Source organism: Leguminivora glycinivorella, chromosome 24 (genome assembly GCF_023078275.1).
Source record: "Leguminivora glycinivorella isolate SPB_JAAS2020 chromosome 24, LegGlyc_1.1, whole genome shotgun sequence".
NCBI lineage: Eukaryota > Metazoa > Arthropoda > Insecta > Lepidoptera > Tortricidae > Leguminivora > Leguminivora glycinivorella.
In genome coordinates, this window is record NC_062994.1 from 9,847,245 (window position 1) to 9,863,904 (window position 16,660).

The following is a 16,660-nucleotide window of genomic DNA, read 5'->3' on the forward strand; positions in this document are numbered from 1 at the left end:
CTTTTTAAATCAGTGACGCGTCCGCGGGCGTCGGAACTCAACTGAGACTGCCGAAGATATTTTTACCTGAGTAAAGCAAAAAGTTCGCTTCGTCAATCGGACTTAATTAACTATACAACTTATTTAAAACCTTACGCGTACATTTTAAAGTCTTTATTCGTTTACTCGAGGTAATTACTTTGGCGTGACCATAGTTAAGATGCAGTAGAAACTAAAATAAACTTTCATGAGATAAACTAAGGTTTATATTATAGTGATGTGATCTAAAAGCTCCAGCGTTGTAATCCTCTGGGTATACATATATCGTGGGCAGTTGCTGTTAAGAAAGGCTTCTCAAACTTTGGAAAGTTTCTGTAAGCTTGTTAGGAACTGTAACTTAGTTGATTTTTTGGGCAAAAGGCGAAAGGAAAAGTACCTAAAGGTATTCAATATAACATTATTAACAGACTGTTTATTGAAACAATTTGATTAATACAATCATTTGAAGATGTCTGACTTTACGTTAAAGTTATTTACTTATTATCAAAGTGAAAAGTTATGTACACTTAAAATAAAGTTATGCTGAACCTTGGAAATAATAATATCCGCTTACGTTTCGTATGTGACACTGTTCACTGTAGGTAGGTAAAGATCTTAATATTGCCTAAATTATTTCGACATCTATAGAAAATGCTACTCAGCATTCGTACTTACAGCAAGGCTACTCATCCATCCATTTAAATCCATTGCTCGTTATTCTTTGTAATGTAACTGGTTGATTAGATACATACGTATGTATTTATTTAATAGTATGGCATACTTACACAAAAACAGGCGGTTATATGAATATCAGAAAATACAACCTAAATTACAGTTAAAATTTAAACTAAATGTCAATATTCAATGCACTCATCCACGATTTTTTTTATAGCTTTTATTGCACCATGTTATGTCAAGTTGTACCTACTCGTGATTTCTGATCTCTGCGCGATGCTAAAATCGTTACTTGGCAAACGTACTGTCTTCTGACCTCACGGTTCTAACACTTCTAACCATACGCCATATGATTAATTGAAATACGGTTGTACTCACGTTATTATATCGCTATTGCTGCGACATGTTTCGGGCCAATTCGGAGGCCCCTCTTCAGGCGTATAGGAGTTCACGCGAACCCGCGGGGCGTATTTCAATTAATTATTTGAATATGTCTCACGGAAGTTTAACGTGCATACGCCATATGATAGATTTTTTAAAAGACTATAATACGGAGGGAGAATATTATCTGTTGTTCTGAGTAACAGTTTGAGCACCACCGGCCAGGCCCCATACAGCAAAACTGGTTTGTAGTAGGCTCCAACAGAAATGAATTAACTCATTGCGAGTAATCTCAGCCTAAACTAGGCCCCGGTATTGTCTGGATATCCTGTTGTAATAGAAACTCCGAACACTTCGAACTAAGTTTTTCTAGGATAAAAAAAAAACCTACCTGAAAAGTGTTCTTTCAATAAAAATACCACGATCATGATAATTACGACACATAATAACGTGTTTTTATCTTTATACTAAAATAAATTTAAAATTATTAGAAGGAGCCCATATTATTATTGTCCCAGTGCTTAAAGGCCTCATTTAAATAAGTCCTCCACATATCCATATCCCCTAAAGTCTCCTACCAGGGGGCCGATTTTTGAGTCTCACGGCGTTCGAATTCAGAAAATTGTCACTGAAAATAATAGGCAATTCACCGTTTTCAACCGGTATTTTAGTGACAGTGAGACTCAAAAAATCGTTTAAATAATATCATCACCATCCCCCAGTATATGTCAAAGACGTCAAGCACGTACCGCCATCTCTTACTAAAAATGTTTTGAAAAATAACTAGGAGACATGTAACAAGTTTACTTCAAATAATTATCTTCATTATCATCATTTTAGTTCAAATAATATATTTAATAAAAATGTATCGATAAAAAAATCGATACGTGGCACATCACTATTTTAAAACGCCACTTTTTTTATTATGAAGGCGACTGTCCATAAACTTAATACAAGGATATTCAAAGCTTTATCAAAAATTAATGATGTTTGAATACTCAAAAACCATATAATGCAGTTAGCGTACTATAACAATATTTTGGCAAAAAAGGTGCAAAATTTAAAAAGTTAGGTACTTATTTCTTTTTTATTGAATAATTAGAACACTCCCGACTAACTCAGCTTTCAGACAAAAAAAAACTAAATCTAAATCGGTTTATCCGTTCGGGAGCTACGATGCCACAGACAGACAGACAGACAGACGGGCAGACAGACAGACAAAAACGAGGCTCGTCAATCCTATGTTCGAATTCGCTAGAATCGGACCATATTAAGTAAACAGCGATTTTGTCAGAAACCAAGGAATCGCATGAGATTTTACAGTGTTTTGAAAAGTGGCCCGCCGAGTTTCTTGCTGGTCCCATAGTGGATATCCCCCTCTAACTGAGGGAGGACAAATCTTCTCGTGTGCGTGTGGATTGAGTGAGCACCTTCCGAAAATAAATAAAAATATGCTGATCATTTAGTAAAAGTTCTAAAACAATTGTAAAACGAATCTCTGAATTTGTAAAAAGATAAATCAAAAGATACAGTCATTAACATGTGCTCACTCAGTTCTCACAAACTACCAACGAAAACAGTGAATGTATTCATTTAACATATCATATTTATATACTAACATTTAGTAAAAAATATGCCAACCTACCTCTATAAATATTAGATCACCTAGTTACGTATTTAATTTTTTACAAATAATTTCTTATGCTCACTCAATCCTCACACTTTTGAAAAGCCGAATTTTGATGAAAAACATAAGATTTAGACCGCTATTATATGTGTATAGTTTAGTAAAAGTGAAATGGGAATTTGTAAAATACAAAACGAACCACTAACGTGTCAGGTTTTTTTATAATAAATTTTTGTAAGTGCTCACTCAATCCACACGTTTTGAGAAAGTTAAAAATGTCAATATCTAAAGATTTGTAGCACTACAGACACTCGAAAGTACTTCAACATTTAGTAAAAATTTTTACTAAATATCCACCATCTAATAATTCAGAGATTAGTTTTACAATTGTTTTAGAACTTTTACTAAATGATCAGCATATTTTTTTTTATTTTCGGAAGGTGCTCACTCAATCCACACGCACACAATCTTCTCGAGGCTGAGGCGTAGGGTTAGATCCGGCGTAGCTTTATTTGACGTTCATATGCGCATTGCATTGCATTAATATGCCTTCTTGGAAAATATTTCATTTCATTTCAGTGGGTACCTAGGTACGTTCATACATAATCGATTAATTTAGGTTAAATTAAAAGAAAAATTAAACGCACACAGCTCGTATAAATAGATTTATTCCATTTTCTACTTAAAACTAAAATGTAACAAGTGTCTGATGCAGTTTTCAGTTACTCATGAACAAATCATACTTCTAGTACACTATTTCTAGGCTAGTTTCCTCTTAAAATTAAATATTTTATATCGTGCACGAAATAAAGCACCACATAATTAGAAGAAAAATATTGACAGTAGTTATATTTAAACCAAAGACCTATATAACTTTGTAAAGACCGATAAAGTCTAAGAAAAAACGTACCCCAAAACCATACAGAAAAAGGTATGGTGAGCTAGAAGGCGATACACCTTTGGGGTACGCTCGGCTAGATGGCGCTAATATTAATATTTGACATTTTAAAATATATCAAGCTAAGAATATGGGCCAAATTGTCAAAACTGAGGTTCAAAAGTTTTAAGCTTGTGTCGAGAGATGGCAGTCTATGCACTGTGATTACACATTTTACTTTGACAGTCATTCTCTATAATACTCGATCCTCTTTGATTTAAACATAATTCCTATTTAATAAGTCAAAGAGAAAGATATAAAGTAAATTAATTGACCGTGACGTCACTCCTCAGTATTTCATAGTAATTCCATATTAGCAAATCGTTTTGTCAGTTTTAAAAAGAAGCTGATTTGACAAGTAGAAAACTAATCAAATAAAACTATGGAAACGGATTAGCACAGCGGACAGAAACCACGAACGCTGTAAAGTGTTCGAAACGTCGGGATGAATTGTAAATTCATTATACGCGATTTAATCCGTTTCCATAGTTTCATTTCATGAGTCCCCTCCCCCCTTTCTTCCCGTGGGTGTCGTAGAAGTCGACTGTGGGATACGGGTTAAATGGTGGCGTAGGCGAGAGGCCGGCAACCTGTCACTGCAATGTCACAATTTTCGTTTTCTTTCAACCCCTTTTTGCCAAGAGTGGCACTGAAACCTGAGTAGTTTCATGTGCTCTGCCTACCCCTTTATGGGATACAGGCGTGATTGTTGTATGTGTATTTCATGAGTAACTATCGCGGTAACAATACAAGATAATATCAGTACGAAGCTAGCCTATTGTCAGTGTCAAGACTGTGGTGACATAGCCTACTGAGTAAGCAGCTAGTTTATTCCTTAGACTTGGGGACCCAGGGTTCGATCTTGGGCCTGGTAGTGCTGTAGGGTACATATTGACCCTTGGTGCCGGAGAGGTTTTCATTTCCATAGATCATCCAGTCATATTTAGGGCGGCTGGGATCCTGAAAGAATAAAGGCGAATTTTAGATAAATAGAAGAGATTTTAGATATAGACGGTATATACACCGTGTTTTTTGTTTTCGACACGTTGTTAAGTTCATTATCAGGAACCACCCTGTATATCACTTTCAGTTAAATTCGCAAGAAAAAAATTTCATTGTGTTCATACATAATAAATGAATTTATTAATGTGAGAAGCCCTTAAGAATTACATTCCATTTAGTGTCAAGTGATTGACGGCACATGTCAAAACAAATAACATTAGGAATTGGTAAAGGCTGTAGTTAACGGAATTCGATAAAAACAGGGTGTATACACCTTGTGCACTTGTGTGTACTTCATGAAACGCGTACCTTCCTAAACCTTGACGTTCGCCGAATCATAGACGAGCCTAAAATTGATTGTAGAGGCGAAGGTTTCATTCCCATAGAGAATTTGAATTACGCGCCATTTTCGAGTGTCGAGCTTTGGTTGACCGTCTATTGTCCCGGTGCTGTAAGTTCCTCTTTTTGACACATGACAGCGTCCACAAAACTTAAACTCGCGCGACCTAATGAAATTTTAAATAAAATCTTGTAATAATATTTAAAACAATCAAGTACTTAAAAAGAATATTATGCTTATTTTAAAACACATGTTACATTTTTGTGGATCTTCGTTAGTGAGTATTTTACGTTATTCATTTATCACGCAGAATTTACGCATGTCATTTATCATTCATTTTTAGGGTTCCGTACCAAAAAGGTACAACAGGAACCCTTATGGTGCGACTCTGTCCGTCTGTCTGTCCGTTTGTCACATTCCTAAATATCTCGAGAACTACTAATGCTATCAACTTGAAATTTGGAATAGTTGTGAACATTGTGAACCTCTACAAATAGAAGGTATAATTAATTTTAATTGTAGAAAATGGCCAAAATGAAAGGGGGGCAAACTGTAAATTTCAAGTCACTAGGTCAAGTGGGGTATCGTTAGAAAGAGCTTAAATTGAACGTAAATAAACTATTTTTTATAATTTCTTTGTTGTGGAAAAAAAAAGAATTTTGAAGGAAAATGTAAAAAAAAATACCCCCCCCCCTTATCTCCGAAGTTTACCAACGAAAAATTATGAAAATTTTAGGAAACATTGGTTTTATGCTAAATATTACAGGAAAAATATAATCGTGTTTGTATCTTGAAAACTTTTTTTTAATTCACAAAAAACTTTTCACATTTTTACTTTTAATTTACCCACCTTTGCGGATGTATATAGTACTTCAAATTAATACGAGATGTTACGTAAATCATCTTCTTTCCAATAAAGTAAAAAAAAACCGGCCAAGAGCGTGTCGGGCCACGCTCAGTGTAGGGTTCCGTAGTTTTCCGTATTTTTCTCAAAAACTACTGAACCTATTAAGTTCAAAACAATTTTCCTAGAAAGTCTTTATAAAGTTCTACTTTTGTGATTTTTTTCATATTTTTTAAACATATGGTTTAAAAGTTAGAGGGGGGGGAGACGCACTTTTTTTTCCTTTAGGAGCGATTATTTCCGAAAATATTATTAATATCAAAAAACGATCTTAGTAAACCCTTATTCATTTTTAAATACCTATCCAACAATATATCACATGTTGGGGTTGGAATGAAAAAAAATATCAGCCCCCACTTTACATGTAGGGGGGGTACCCTAATAAAACATTTTTTTTTTTTTCATTTTTTATTTTTGCACTTTGTTGGCGTGATTGATATACATATTGGTACTAAATTTGCCAAAGATGTTGAGATGCTTGAGAAAGTGCAACGTAGTTTCACAAAAATACCCAAACAACTAAAAAAAATGTCTTACGAAGAACGACTTAAAGTGCTGAAGCTTACAACGCTAAAAGGACGCCGAGAGCGTGGAGACCTCATTGAAACGTTCAAAATTTTAACGGGGCACTATGACATAGACCAGTTTCAAGACCTGTACAAGCGCAATAATAACACCCGTCTGCGAGGCCACCAGTACAAACTAATATCTGAACTGTCTAAAAACAACCCTCGCAAACATTTTCTCAGCAACAGAGTGGTCAAAACATGGAACAAACTACCAGAGGACGTGATCTCAGCACTGAATGTTAACCAGTTTAAGAACCGACTAGATAACTACTTAACAAATTTAAAGAACACATCTTAAGAAAGAATTGTTGGATACAGGCAACTATCAGTTGTTATAACTGCCTGCCTGATTAATAAATAATAATAATAATAATAAGCCCGCGGGGGCAGCTTGTGGCGAGCTGACGGTGAGTGGCGACACCGCGGACCCCTATTCCAGAGGGCACTTCCATCTAGCCCTCGCCTCTGCGCTTGCCTTAACCGGCCGGCCAGAGTGGATTCGCAAGAGCGGGACCTATGCTCCAGGTTGGAAGTGTAAAATGTCATAACGCCGGCGGCCTGCTGAATGGAACACCAGGAACCAAGCTACCGCAGACTCACCTCTCGACAACCTTTTAGCCACTCTCAAGTGTTGCTCTGTTGTCGCACCGTGCGTGCGGCCGTTTTGCAGGGCCCACTCAGTGAGTTGGCGAGTCACCGCCTGCCTTTTACAATTGTGAGACTAATTGTCACGGCAGGTGTCCGATAGTCTCCTCCCATAGCCCTTTAACCAGTTCATCCAACTTTCAAAACAATAACCCATGACCTTAGCTCCCATCGCAGCACAAAAGTGCTGCACTGCAATAGTCTTTGCACCTGGCGGGAACCATCTCCGGTTGTATCATATTGTGCGCTCGGGGATGGTATCCGCCACGTGTATCCCTTGCCTTTAGATTAAAATGTCTAAAAGGGCCTCTGTGCTGTTGGCTTCGGCCCCACGCATGCCTCCCAAAGGTCCGGGACCCCATGGTCCCGAGATATGGAAAAGACAGACAAATAATAATAATAAGCCCGCAGGGCAGCTTGTGGCGAGCTGTTGGGGAGTGACGACCCCACGGACCCGAGTGTTCCCGAGAGTCGGTCAGGGTCTCCGTCTCCGGCGTGTCTTCGCCGGCCGGAGTGGAACCCCAAGGGGACCCGCAGGACTCTCAGCTCTGGCTTGCCTTCATTGGCCGTCCAGAGAGTAACGTCTGAGCTGTCGCTCCAGGGGTGGAAGTGTTAAAGGGCATAACGCCGCGAGTAACTTCGGAGAAAGCGCAGCACCACCTCTCGACACCCCTGAGCCACTCATGCCGGTGTTGCGCCTGGCCGTCTCTACGATGGCGAATCAGGTGCCCATCTACCGAGTGGCAAGTCACCGCCTGCCTAGATAACTTGTGCCAACAATGTTATGGCAGGTGTCCGATTTCTTTCTGCAATAGCCCAATCTTTTTTCCACCCAAACTTAAACCATAGACCAGTATTCTATCCATATTATTTACAATAGTTTCCAATGCCTGTTGAAACCGATTCACGGGTATCTATTCTTGTACCTGTGAATGGGTTCCAGCAGGCGTTCTACATGACATCAAATATCTCCAAACGGCCTCTAAGTGTTGGATCTATATCCCCACGCACGCCTTATAAATGACCGGGCTCGAAAGACCCGAGACTTTAAAAACGGAGAAACACATAATAATAATAAATTTCAGCTTTCTAGTAATAACGGTTACTGAGATTATCCGCGGACGGACGGACGGACAGACATGGCGAAACTATAAGGGTTCCTAGTTGACTACGGAACCCTAAAAATTGTTTAAATCGGTTAACATTATAAAGAATAATCCCTGAAAAACCAACATACTAATATGGTCGCGCAAATTAGTTAGCGAATTCACCGAGAGATGGCGCTATACACAATAATGATCATTAGTACCTATACTTTTGTCTTCTAGTCAAGTCGTTAGAGTTATGAGAAAACATGAGATTATTTTAACTGGGGAGTTTGAAAGTTTGTACGGAACCCTCGGTGGGCGAGTCCGACTCGCACTTGGCCGGTTTTTTTTAATATGAATCGCGTTTGAACCACAAGGGCCGGTTTGAAAGATGTTAGCTGCTGTGCCCATGCGGTTTGAAAAAGAAAATCTATTGTTTTGTATGGCATATTTGAATAGTACATCAATGAATGAGATCAAATGAGATTTTTTTCCGATTCCTTGGAAAAAATATTATTATTTTTAAACTAGTGCTGAGGCAGACTCTGTCATTTCGATTCAAATGACATTTCAGTGAGTTGATAGAAATCGTATATTTGTTTAAGCGCCTCCTTGTACATACATACATACATACATACATACATACAATCACGCCTGTATCCCATAAAGGGGTAGGCAGAGCACATGAAACTACTAAAGTCTCAGTGCCACTCTTGGCAATTAAGGGGTTGAAAGAAAACGAAAAACGAAAAATTGTGACATTGCAGTGACAGGTTGCTCCTTGTACATAGGGCTTGTAATTCGTAAATAATCGCTACATTTGGCAAACGATACTTCAAAACGAATGTGCCAAAAATGTGAACTAACAGCTCCAGGACAATATAGACGGGGGAATCAACTTTTTGACCAACAGTTTTGAGTGTCTTTGGCATTACTTGAAATGTATCTTCTCTGGATTTAAGGCTGCTTTCAAAAAAATCGTCAAAAGAATGTAAAATTGATAGTTTTAGTCGGTGAAATACTACACTTTCCGTTATCCAATAGATTTATTTAATTCAAGTTCCAGTTAGAGCATCTTATTATCTTGATTTTTATAAGACTGGATTTTTAAAAACTAACTCACTAAATTAATTATGAATTTTTCTCTACGCACGTATAGAGCTGAATCAGTCGATCTTATTTGTAAAATTTGGACAATTTTGAATATTAAAACGGGTAAATTTATAATTCGTATATCCTGTACCACAATCATTTCAGACTACATTTTTATTATAGGGTTTTGAAAAAGAGTAAACTAGCCTAAGGCGAATTCAATTTTTTTCAGAAATTACCTAAAATTAAGTGACAATTTCTTTGAAAATCTACATCACATCGAAGTAAGTTTTGTACTAAATTAATCTGCAACGTTTACTTAAATTGCTGTTATGCCTTAGTGATTATAAATTGCTATTATTGATTTTTGCCAATTTTTTGAAAACGAGCCTTCACCGGTACAATTATTACCACTTTTGGACATTTTCTCATATTTTGTTAGACCAAGTAGAAAAAGTCCTATAATGTGATATATATTTATAAAGTACTCGCAAAGCCCTTTAATTTGATACCACACACGGTATGATCGAGCGTTCGGTTGCGATTTCACTATTTTTAACACGAAAGCCCTCTTAACATAAAATCGAACTACTAATAAACAAAGTTTAAGTTTATTGGGATTAAAATTACGAACATTACCTGGTGCGGGGGAAGATCGGTCTTGTAGTGCAACCAACCGAACCATTCAGCGGGAACCTGCAAATAAAAAAAAAAAAAAAATAGTAATTATTTTTTAGGTTAAATGATCTATTTCATATCCTTTTTTTACCACACCAACTGAGGAAGGCTTAATAGGTTCTTCCAAAACAGACACACAAAGTTTGCTTCTTTACTTATGCACACTGCCAAGGAGTGGAATTCCATGCTGGCGGCTATATTTCCGAGCTCATAGCTGCAAAAGTGATCAATGCAAATGTATAGTCACTTTTTGCATTGTTAAAAATTAAATAAAAAATTTGGTTGGTTATTTCTACATAACTATAGACCGTCAACCAAATCTTGTCATAGAAAAAGCAAATTTGAAAAATTATAGCCACTAGTTTTGAAAATCGTGGAAATTCGCGTGTCATATGTATCTTATCTGTGGAAACCTCCACCGTACGAAAAAGAGAAATAACTAGCATATATCCGTCCCTTTTTAATACATTATACTGGTAAGGAAGTAAAGATGATATTTGCGTTTCATATGTTTTTTTTAAGGGAACATATCTGTGGCTGTTCGACGTACATTGCTGGTTTTTGTTCGTTTTTTAGGGATACCATACTTTAGTTCGATGTACATTGCTACTGCCAACATTTGGTTGACAGGCTATATATAGTTATAAATAAATTTATAAAATAAAAAGACTTTTATTTCCAATGAAATCTTTGCTGTTTGTTAGTAATTCGAGGGTCTACTGGTCTATTTGGCCTTGAAAATATTGTGGAAATTGCACATAGTAACAACATTGTGGAAATTGCACATACATAGTTCGAATTTCAAATACCAGTTTGCTCAACTTATCGAGATTCACCAGTACACACAATGGTCAAATGCCAGTGGCATTATTGCAGGGTTTTTTTAAAACACATAATTTTTAAACAGTATCTTACCTGACTGGCATCATAGTTCATGTGGAAATTGGGAGAGTACTCCACCCATCGGTTACGGGAGTAGAAGTAGCGGGGGTTCTCATAGTACTTGTTTCCGTACCTGTCTTCGCCGATTAAGGTACCGTCCTTCAGTTCATCCTGACTGGGGATTAAGAATATAATGTTGTAGAGACATCTATTGCTAGTAGGCTTGTGTAGGACATGTACTAATAGTACAAAAGACACGATTCCCGTCACTGTACTAGACCGAACTACTCCCAAATGATTCTGCTCTCTAGTACATTTAGTACATTCACACACGCGTAACAGAATGGGAGCGAAAGGAGCGAAGAGCTGAGGAGTGACAATGACAGCAAAGCGATCCGACCGAAACCGACCGAGAGCGCGCGAAAACGGCCGATCAGCTCTCGGCTAGTACGTGCGAACGTTACTGAGCGCCATATGCACAATTTATCTCTCGGTGTACTACTGTCCTAAATGTCCTAAAAGAACGAACTAGTACACTTCGGAGATTGTACTAGTTGGGAGCGATCTTTTCAGTGAACGAGCAGGCACAACTGTAATTGCTAGTGATCACTTATTATAATGTTTTCATGGCAAAATGAAAATAAAAAAAGTATAAGAAGAATTTTAAAGCAGAAGTTCAATTGAAATTCATGTAAAGATTATTACATACAATAACGCCTGCTTTTTTTTTATGGAATAGGCAGCAAACGAGCAGACAAGCCGCCTGATGGTAAGCAGTCATCGCCGCCCATGGACATAAGCAACATCAGGGGAGCCACTTATGCGTTGTTTCCCAGAGGGGTCAAAAAAATCAAAATAATTTATTCAGCAAATAGGCCACAGGGGCACTTTTACATATCACAAATGTATATGTACATATTTAGAAAAGATTTAAAATTGAATTGAAATTACAATTGATACTACTAATTCTAAGTTCTAACTAAGGTATAACTCTACTACAATTAATTAGAGATGTATAAGGTCTCTAAATGTCGAATTAGGGTAGGCAGAGATCACGGATTTCCATTTACTATGATCCTGACAAACCACATTCTCCTCACACACTCATAACATTTCTCATACACATTCGTCGGTTTTGTGTACTTCTAACCTGGCCTTTTTGCAATATTTCCCCGATTTGGCTGAGAAAAGTTCGCCTAGGTCTTCCACTTCCAACTGACCCTTCCATTCTCACGATTATTAATCTTAATTAATAACTTCACCTGAATTTTATTCTACAGATTCTATTAACTCAACAATATTGCAATGAAATTGAACTCTTGTTACCAATCTTTTACTGGCCTCTCAATAACTGCCTCAAAAATTATTCCGTTTAATTTTAAAGCATGAATACATAAGTACTCAGGTATAAATATTTACATATTCAACCTCAAACAAATGAGTATTCAGTGTTTTATGCCAAAATCAGAAGGTATAAAATTTTTTCTTTGATTATTACGCAGACACGGCAGTAACAGTTGTCAACGAAATTTGGCCTTTATTTATAGCTGCGTTATTTCAAACTTAATCTAATGTCATTAGTAATTAACTAAATACCTTTCAAAACTATACTAAATAAAGAAAACAAAAGAAAACGAATGAAAATTAGGGTAAAAGTCAAAACAACATAACCTAAACAACGTAATTACATAATAAAATAAATTCGTACCGGTATAATTTCCACAGGGAGCCCCTGATCCCTCCATTCTGGCGTATGATGTTAAAGAAATTGGCAAGTTTATCTAGTGCGAATATCTTTGCAATAGACATTTTTGGGCCAAAAAATGTTCGTGTCGTCGCAAAGCAAAATAGGTTTTCTTTGACGTTTGACAGGTAACTAATGTTGCCATATTCACAATTTAAAATACATCTAAAATCTACTTTTAATTGAGACGATTTTATTTCTCGGTTTATAGTCGTTTTCAAGGCAGCTCATTTAAAAAAAAGAGACTTCAAGGATAAGGCTCATTATATTAACTCTGTAACTGTGTCTCTGTTGTTTCCTTTATGTACAATAAAGCTTATACATACATACATACATAATTACGATTATAGTTTGGCTGACCAAAAGAAGAAGAAAGAAACAGCTCTTAATCTCCTCTCTCTTAATTAATCATAATTTGTATTCTTTGCTCCAAATCATGTAGCACGGCGATACATAATAGCGCTATTCTCAAAAACTTCTGGCAGTTCAGTCTAGTTTGCTAAATAAAAATACAATTACACTATAAAATAATGTATTAACTAAAATAATTATTACCTTAAAAAAATATTTACCTATACAGTAAAAAAATCATTCATATGATTAAAAGTAAAGAATTTCATTTGACTTTTTTATTTTTCTTCGTTTTCCGCACTACCCCGTTGTCAAGGAACTCGTACTTTCCATCCGTTTTTAAGAAATTCGTATTCGATTCCGCTTCATTCTGTGGCACAGATTCTACATTTTTGCTACGCTTTTTCTTTTTCGATTTGAATAGACATCCAACATCGGGATCAGAAACATTATTCTCATTGTTTTTTAATTTCTTATTTTTTCTACCATTTTCCTCTACGACTTCACTGGCAACATTTTCATCTGTCAATTTGCGTTTATTTTTATTTTTCTTGGGCTCAGATTCTATGCATTCAGCCACTTCAATATTGCCATTGCCAATTTCAGTTAAACTCTCGCTGTTCGAGCAATGTTTTTTCTTCTTCTTTTTCTTAGATTTAGGAATTTCTGTATCACTGTTTAAATTTAAATCTTCAACTTTCAGTTCACTGGCAGGTTTTTTATTTTTCTTTTTCTTCTCATGATGGGAGTAGCCTTCATATTTTTCTTGCTCAAGTAAATTCTGTTCTTGTTGCTCTATTCTTGATAATTTGCCTAAAGCCCGCAGTCCGTGTCTTGCGCCTCTGAGGTAAAAGAAATAGTAAATATCAAATGAGATAATTTATTATCTATTGTATTATATTAATGTTTTGCATATTATGACTTTAAAGCTTTAAAATAGTTCATTTTAGATAATTATTTTGGGAAAATAAGTGGAAAAATACCAAATTTATGAGATTTAACTCCATTCAACCCAAAAAAACAAAAATGGGTATAAAATGAACATACTTATGTGCCGTCCGTCCCCCGCAGGCCGCAAAAAGCTCTTCATCAGTCATCTTAAAGACATCCTTCTTCTCTGCTTCGCTCTCCTCTGAATCCGCAACTTTCTCCATTTTCACTCCCCCGTTCGTCAACGTTGCTTTTTTAACAAAATAGTCCGCATATTGCTCTTCTTCTGTTGATTTCTTTTTTGTTTTTGTGAGCTTCCATGTACTGTTTGATATTTGGAAATCATCTGTGTTCGTTTTAATCTTTTTTGTTTTGCCATTTTTCTCTTCAACCTGTAAAAAGATAGAAGTTATACAATAAAATATTCTTTATTACACACCTCACATAGTTTACAAAAAAAGAAGTTTAGTTATAATGATTGAAGACCAGATACATCTCTGATAAATTACGATTTAAGATACAACTTACAAGAAGCCTTGTTTCACAAATAATTAAAAAGAAAGTATGCCCGTGTGGTGACGGGTTAAGAATTTCACCACCCCCTTTCTTCCCGTGGGTGTCGTAGAAGGCGACTGTGGGATATGGGTTAAATTGTGGCGTAGGCGAGAGGCTGGCAACCTGTCACTGCAATATCACAGTTTCGTTTTTCTTTCAATCCCTTATTTTGCCAAGAGTGGCACTGAAACTTGAATAGTTTCATGTGCTCTGCCTACCCCTTCTTGGGATACAGGCGTGATTGTATGTATGTATGTAGAAAGTATGCTTTTCTCTTTTTAATTATTTTGTTGAAATTGCCTTAACCTTTCCATCACTACTATCAGCAGCGCAGCTTTTGATGACAGCCAGTTGTTGACATGTGGCTGTGTCAACAAAAAGTCTTACCAAGGATACCAGGCAACATCCACAATGACTTTCTCAGTAAACTTGCTTAAATAACTACAACATCCTAGTTTCCAAGCATATTCCTTTGTATCTGGCGCCCAAAACGTTTTGAATTATCTTATTATATGTGAGTGTGTTTAGTAAAACGTCCCACTTTGTTGCTTACCATAAAGATGAGATTTGCTTGTATCCTTATACGAATAATCTGATAAAGCAGCTTTATAGCAATCATTGAGGTATATGTACTACGTACTAGAGGCGACGTTGCTAAGAGAATTTTTACACACCCCACTGCGGTCCCGCAACGTTGTCAGTCCTTACCAGGTCCTTGCGGTGCAGTGACGTGCTGTGATGCACATACTTTCCACGTGAATAATGCCTTCTTATGTGCTTAAAAATTGTATTAATCACTCGAGGAAATCAAATAAAAGCCAAGGTGTGACATTTCATCAGTAAATTAAACAAAAAACTCGTCTATAATATTTTAAGATTGAATATTCTACAAACTCGCGAGCGGGAGCGACACTGCCGCCATTTTGGTGACGCAATCATAGACTATAAAAAGTTAACCGCGCAGATGTGCCATTTACACTGTTCCTACTAGTGTGTTTCACCTCTAATAGAGTTGCGAAATATAAATATTTCTATTTGGAAAATTATTAAGTAACTACTTACTATTTCATTAATTATGTTACTAAAATATAAAAAAAGTTTATTTGTTTAATACGAGTATATTTATAGTTAATAGTTTTTGAGTAAAATTGTATTTTTAGCACGCTCACTTTTTGCAGTTTTCTTCGGCCTGGTCATGAAAAAAGGGAACAATTGATACGCTTTGTCCAAAAAAATCGTGCTGAGGAAACTTGGTTACCAACTGACCACTATATGTGTTCATTATGTATATTAGAAGAAGAAGATAAATACAGCACAATTATTTTGTATTAATATTTTAAAGAAGAAGATAAATACAGCAAAATTATTTTGTATTAATTTGTATTGTTTAAGTTGTAAATAAATAAATAAGTTTGACTAGAATATCCATATTTTATTTAACTATAATGTAAAATTCCCGTTAGGCAGAATATAATAATGTGTCACATCACATCTGGTGGTCTACGTGTGGTACTCTACGCGTAAATAACCGCTCCCCGCACCCCGCGCATTTGTCAGCATGTGCAGAGTTTTCGCTTGGCAACGTCGCCTCTAGTACGTAGTACATATACCTCAATGATAGCAATCGACAAAAAAATGGGGCGTTTTACTAAACGCACTCACATATGTATCGTTCAGTTCATAAATATCTGAGCAAACCCAAAGGTTCAAAAATAAATGAGCATAGAAAGGTAAAACAATGCATTCAGTAGTTTTATTTACCTCGACATTACCAGCTGCCTTGTTGTACAGCGTTGTCCACCAGTGCTCCGTGAAATCCGACGCGGCATCGTGACCGACGCCTGTGACGCTTCGCTTTAGCTTCGGCTTCAACGCTTGGGATATACCATTTTCATTTTTACCTAAACCTTTACCTAGAACATTAATAAAATAAATTATTGTTACTATTTAAGTTTACGTCGTAACTTGATGTAAGAAGCGCTTGAACGCATTTTCTGTACTTTATTAGGGCTTTAATCTTATCAAAACTATTACGTAGTTGAAGCGAAGGATTGAATATCTTACCATCAGTCCAGCCGTATTTCTCGAGTTGTTTTCTAGCGAAATCCATCTTTGAAAGTTTTAAAAATTAATTTAAGCTTACATTTAGTTAATTAACCATGATTTTAAAATAATTCATTAACATAAAATTAACAGTATGTTTACAACAGGTTAGGGATAACCTCAAAAAATCACACCATCT

The 16,660-nt window shown here is 36.3% G+C and overlaps 2 protein-coding genes across 2 annotated transcripts; both read right to left on the minus strand.

Moving 5' to 3' along the window:
- Nucleotides 1-4,257: 4,257 nt before the first annotated feature.
- On the minus strand, nt 4,258-12,708 carry LOC125238672 (probable NADH dehydrogenase [ubiquinone] 1 alpha subcomplex subunit 12). Its single transcript, XM_048146063.1, has 4 exons — nt 12,547-12,708; nt 10,872-11,013; nt 9,918-9,974; nt 4,258-4,598 (listed from the first exon to the last, which is right to left on the minus strand). Exons 1-4 carry the CDS (start codon nt 12,645-12,647, stop codon nt 4,467-4,469), a joined length of 432 nt encoding a protein of 143 aa, XP_048002020.1. The 5' UTR covers nt 12,648-12,708; the 3' UTR covers nt 4,258-4,466.
- A 389-nt stretch (nt 12,709-13,097) lies between these two features.
- Nucleotides 13,098-16,651, minus strand: LOC125238715 (G patch domain-containing protein 4). Its single transcript, XM_048146125.1, has 4 exons — nt 16,483-16,651; nt 16,180-16,331; nt 13,981-14,255; nt 13,098-13,775 (listed from the first exon to the last, which is right to left on the minus strand). The coding sequence occupies exons 1-4, from the start codon at nt 16,526-16,528 to the stop codon at nt 13,199-13,201; spliced, it is 1,050 nt and encodes a 349-aa protein (XP_048002082.1). The 5' UTR covers nt 16,529-16,651; the 3' UTR covers nt 13,098-13,198.
- Nucleotides 16,652-16,660: the final 9 nt, after the last annotated feature.

Coding starts and splice junctions, on each gene's coding strand:
- LOC125238672 (XM_048146063.1), bottom strand. CDS start 12,647: ATGTCTATTGCAAAGATATTCGCACTAGATAAACTTGCCAATTTCTTT. Junction 9,975..10,871: donor TGAACTATGATGCCAGTCAG/GTAAGATACTGT, acceptor TTTTATTTGCAG/GTTCCCGCTGAATGGTTCGG. Junction 4,599..9,917: donor CCGATCTTCCCCCGCACCAG/GTAATGTTCGTA, acceptor TTATTCTTTCAG/GATCCCAGCCGCCCTAAATA.
- LOC125238715 (XM_048146125.1), bottom strand. CDS start 16,528: ATGGATTTCGCTAGAAAACAACTCGAGAAATACGGCTGGACTGATG. Junction 16,332..16,482: donor GAAATACGGCTGGACTGATG/GTAAGATATTCA, acceptor TTAATGTTCTAG/GTAAAGGTTTAGGTAAAAAT. Junction 13,776..13,980: donor GGGGGACGGACGGCACATAA/GTATGTTCATTT, acceptor CTTTTACCTCAG/AGGCGCAAGACACGGACTGC.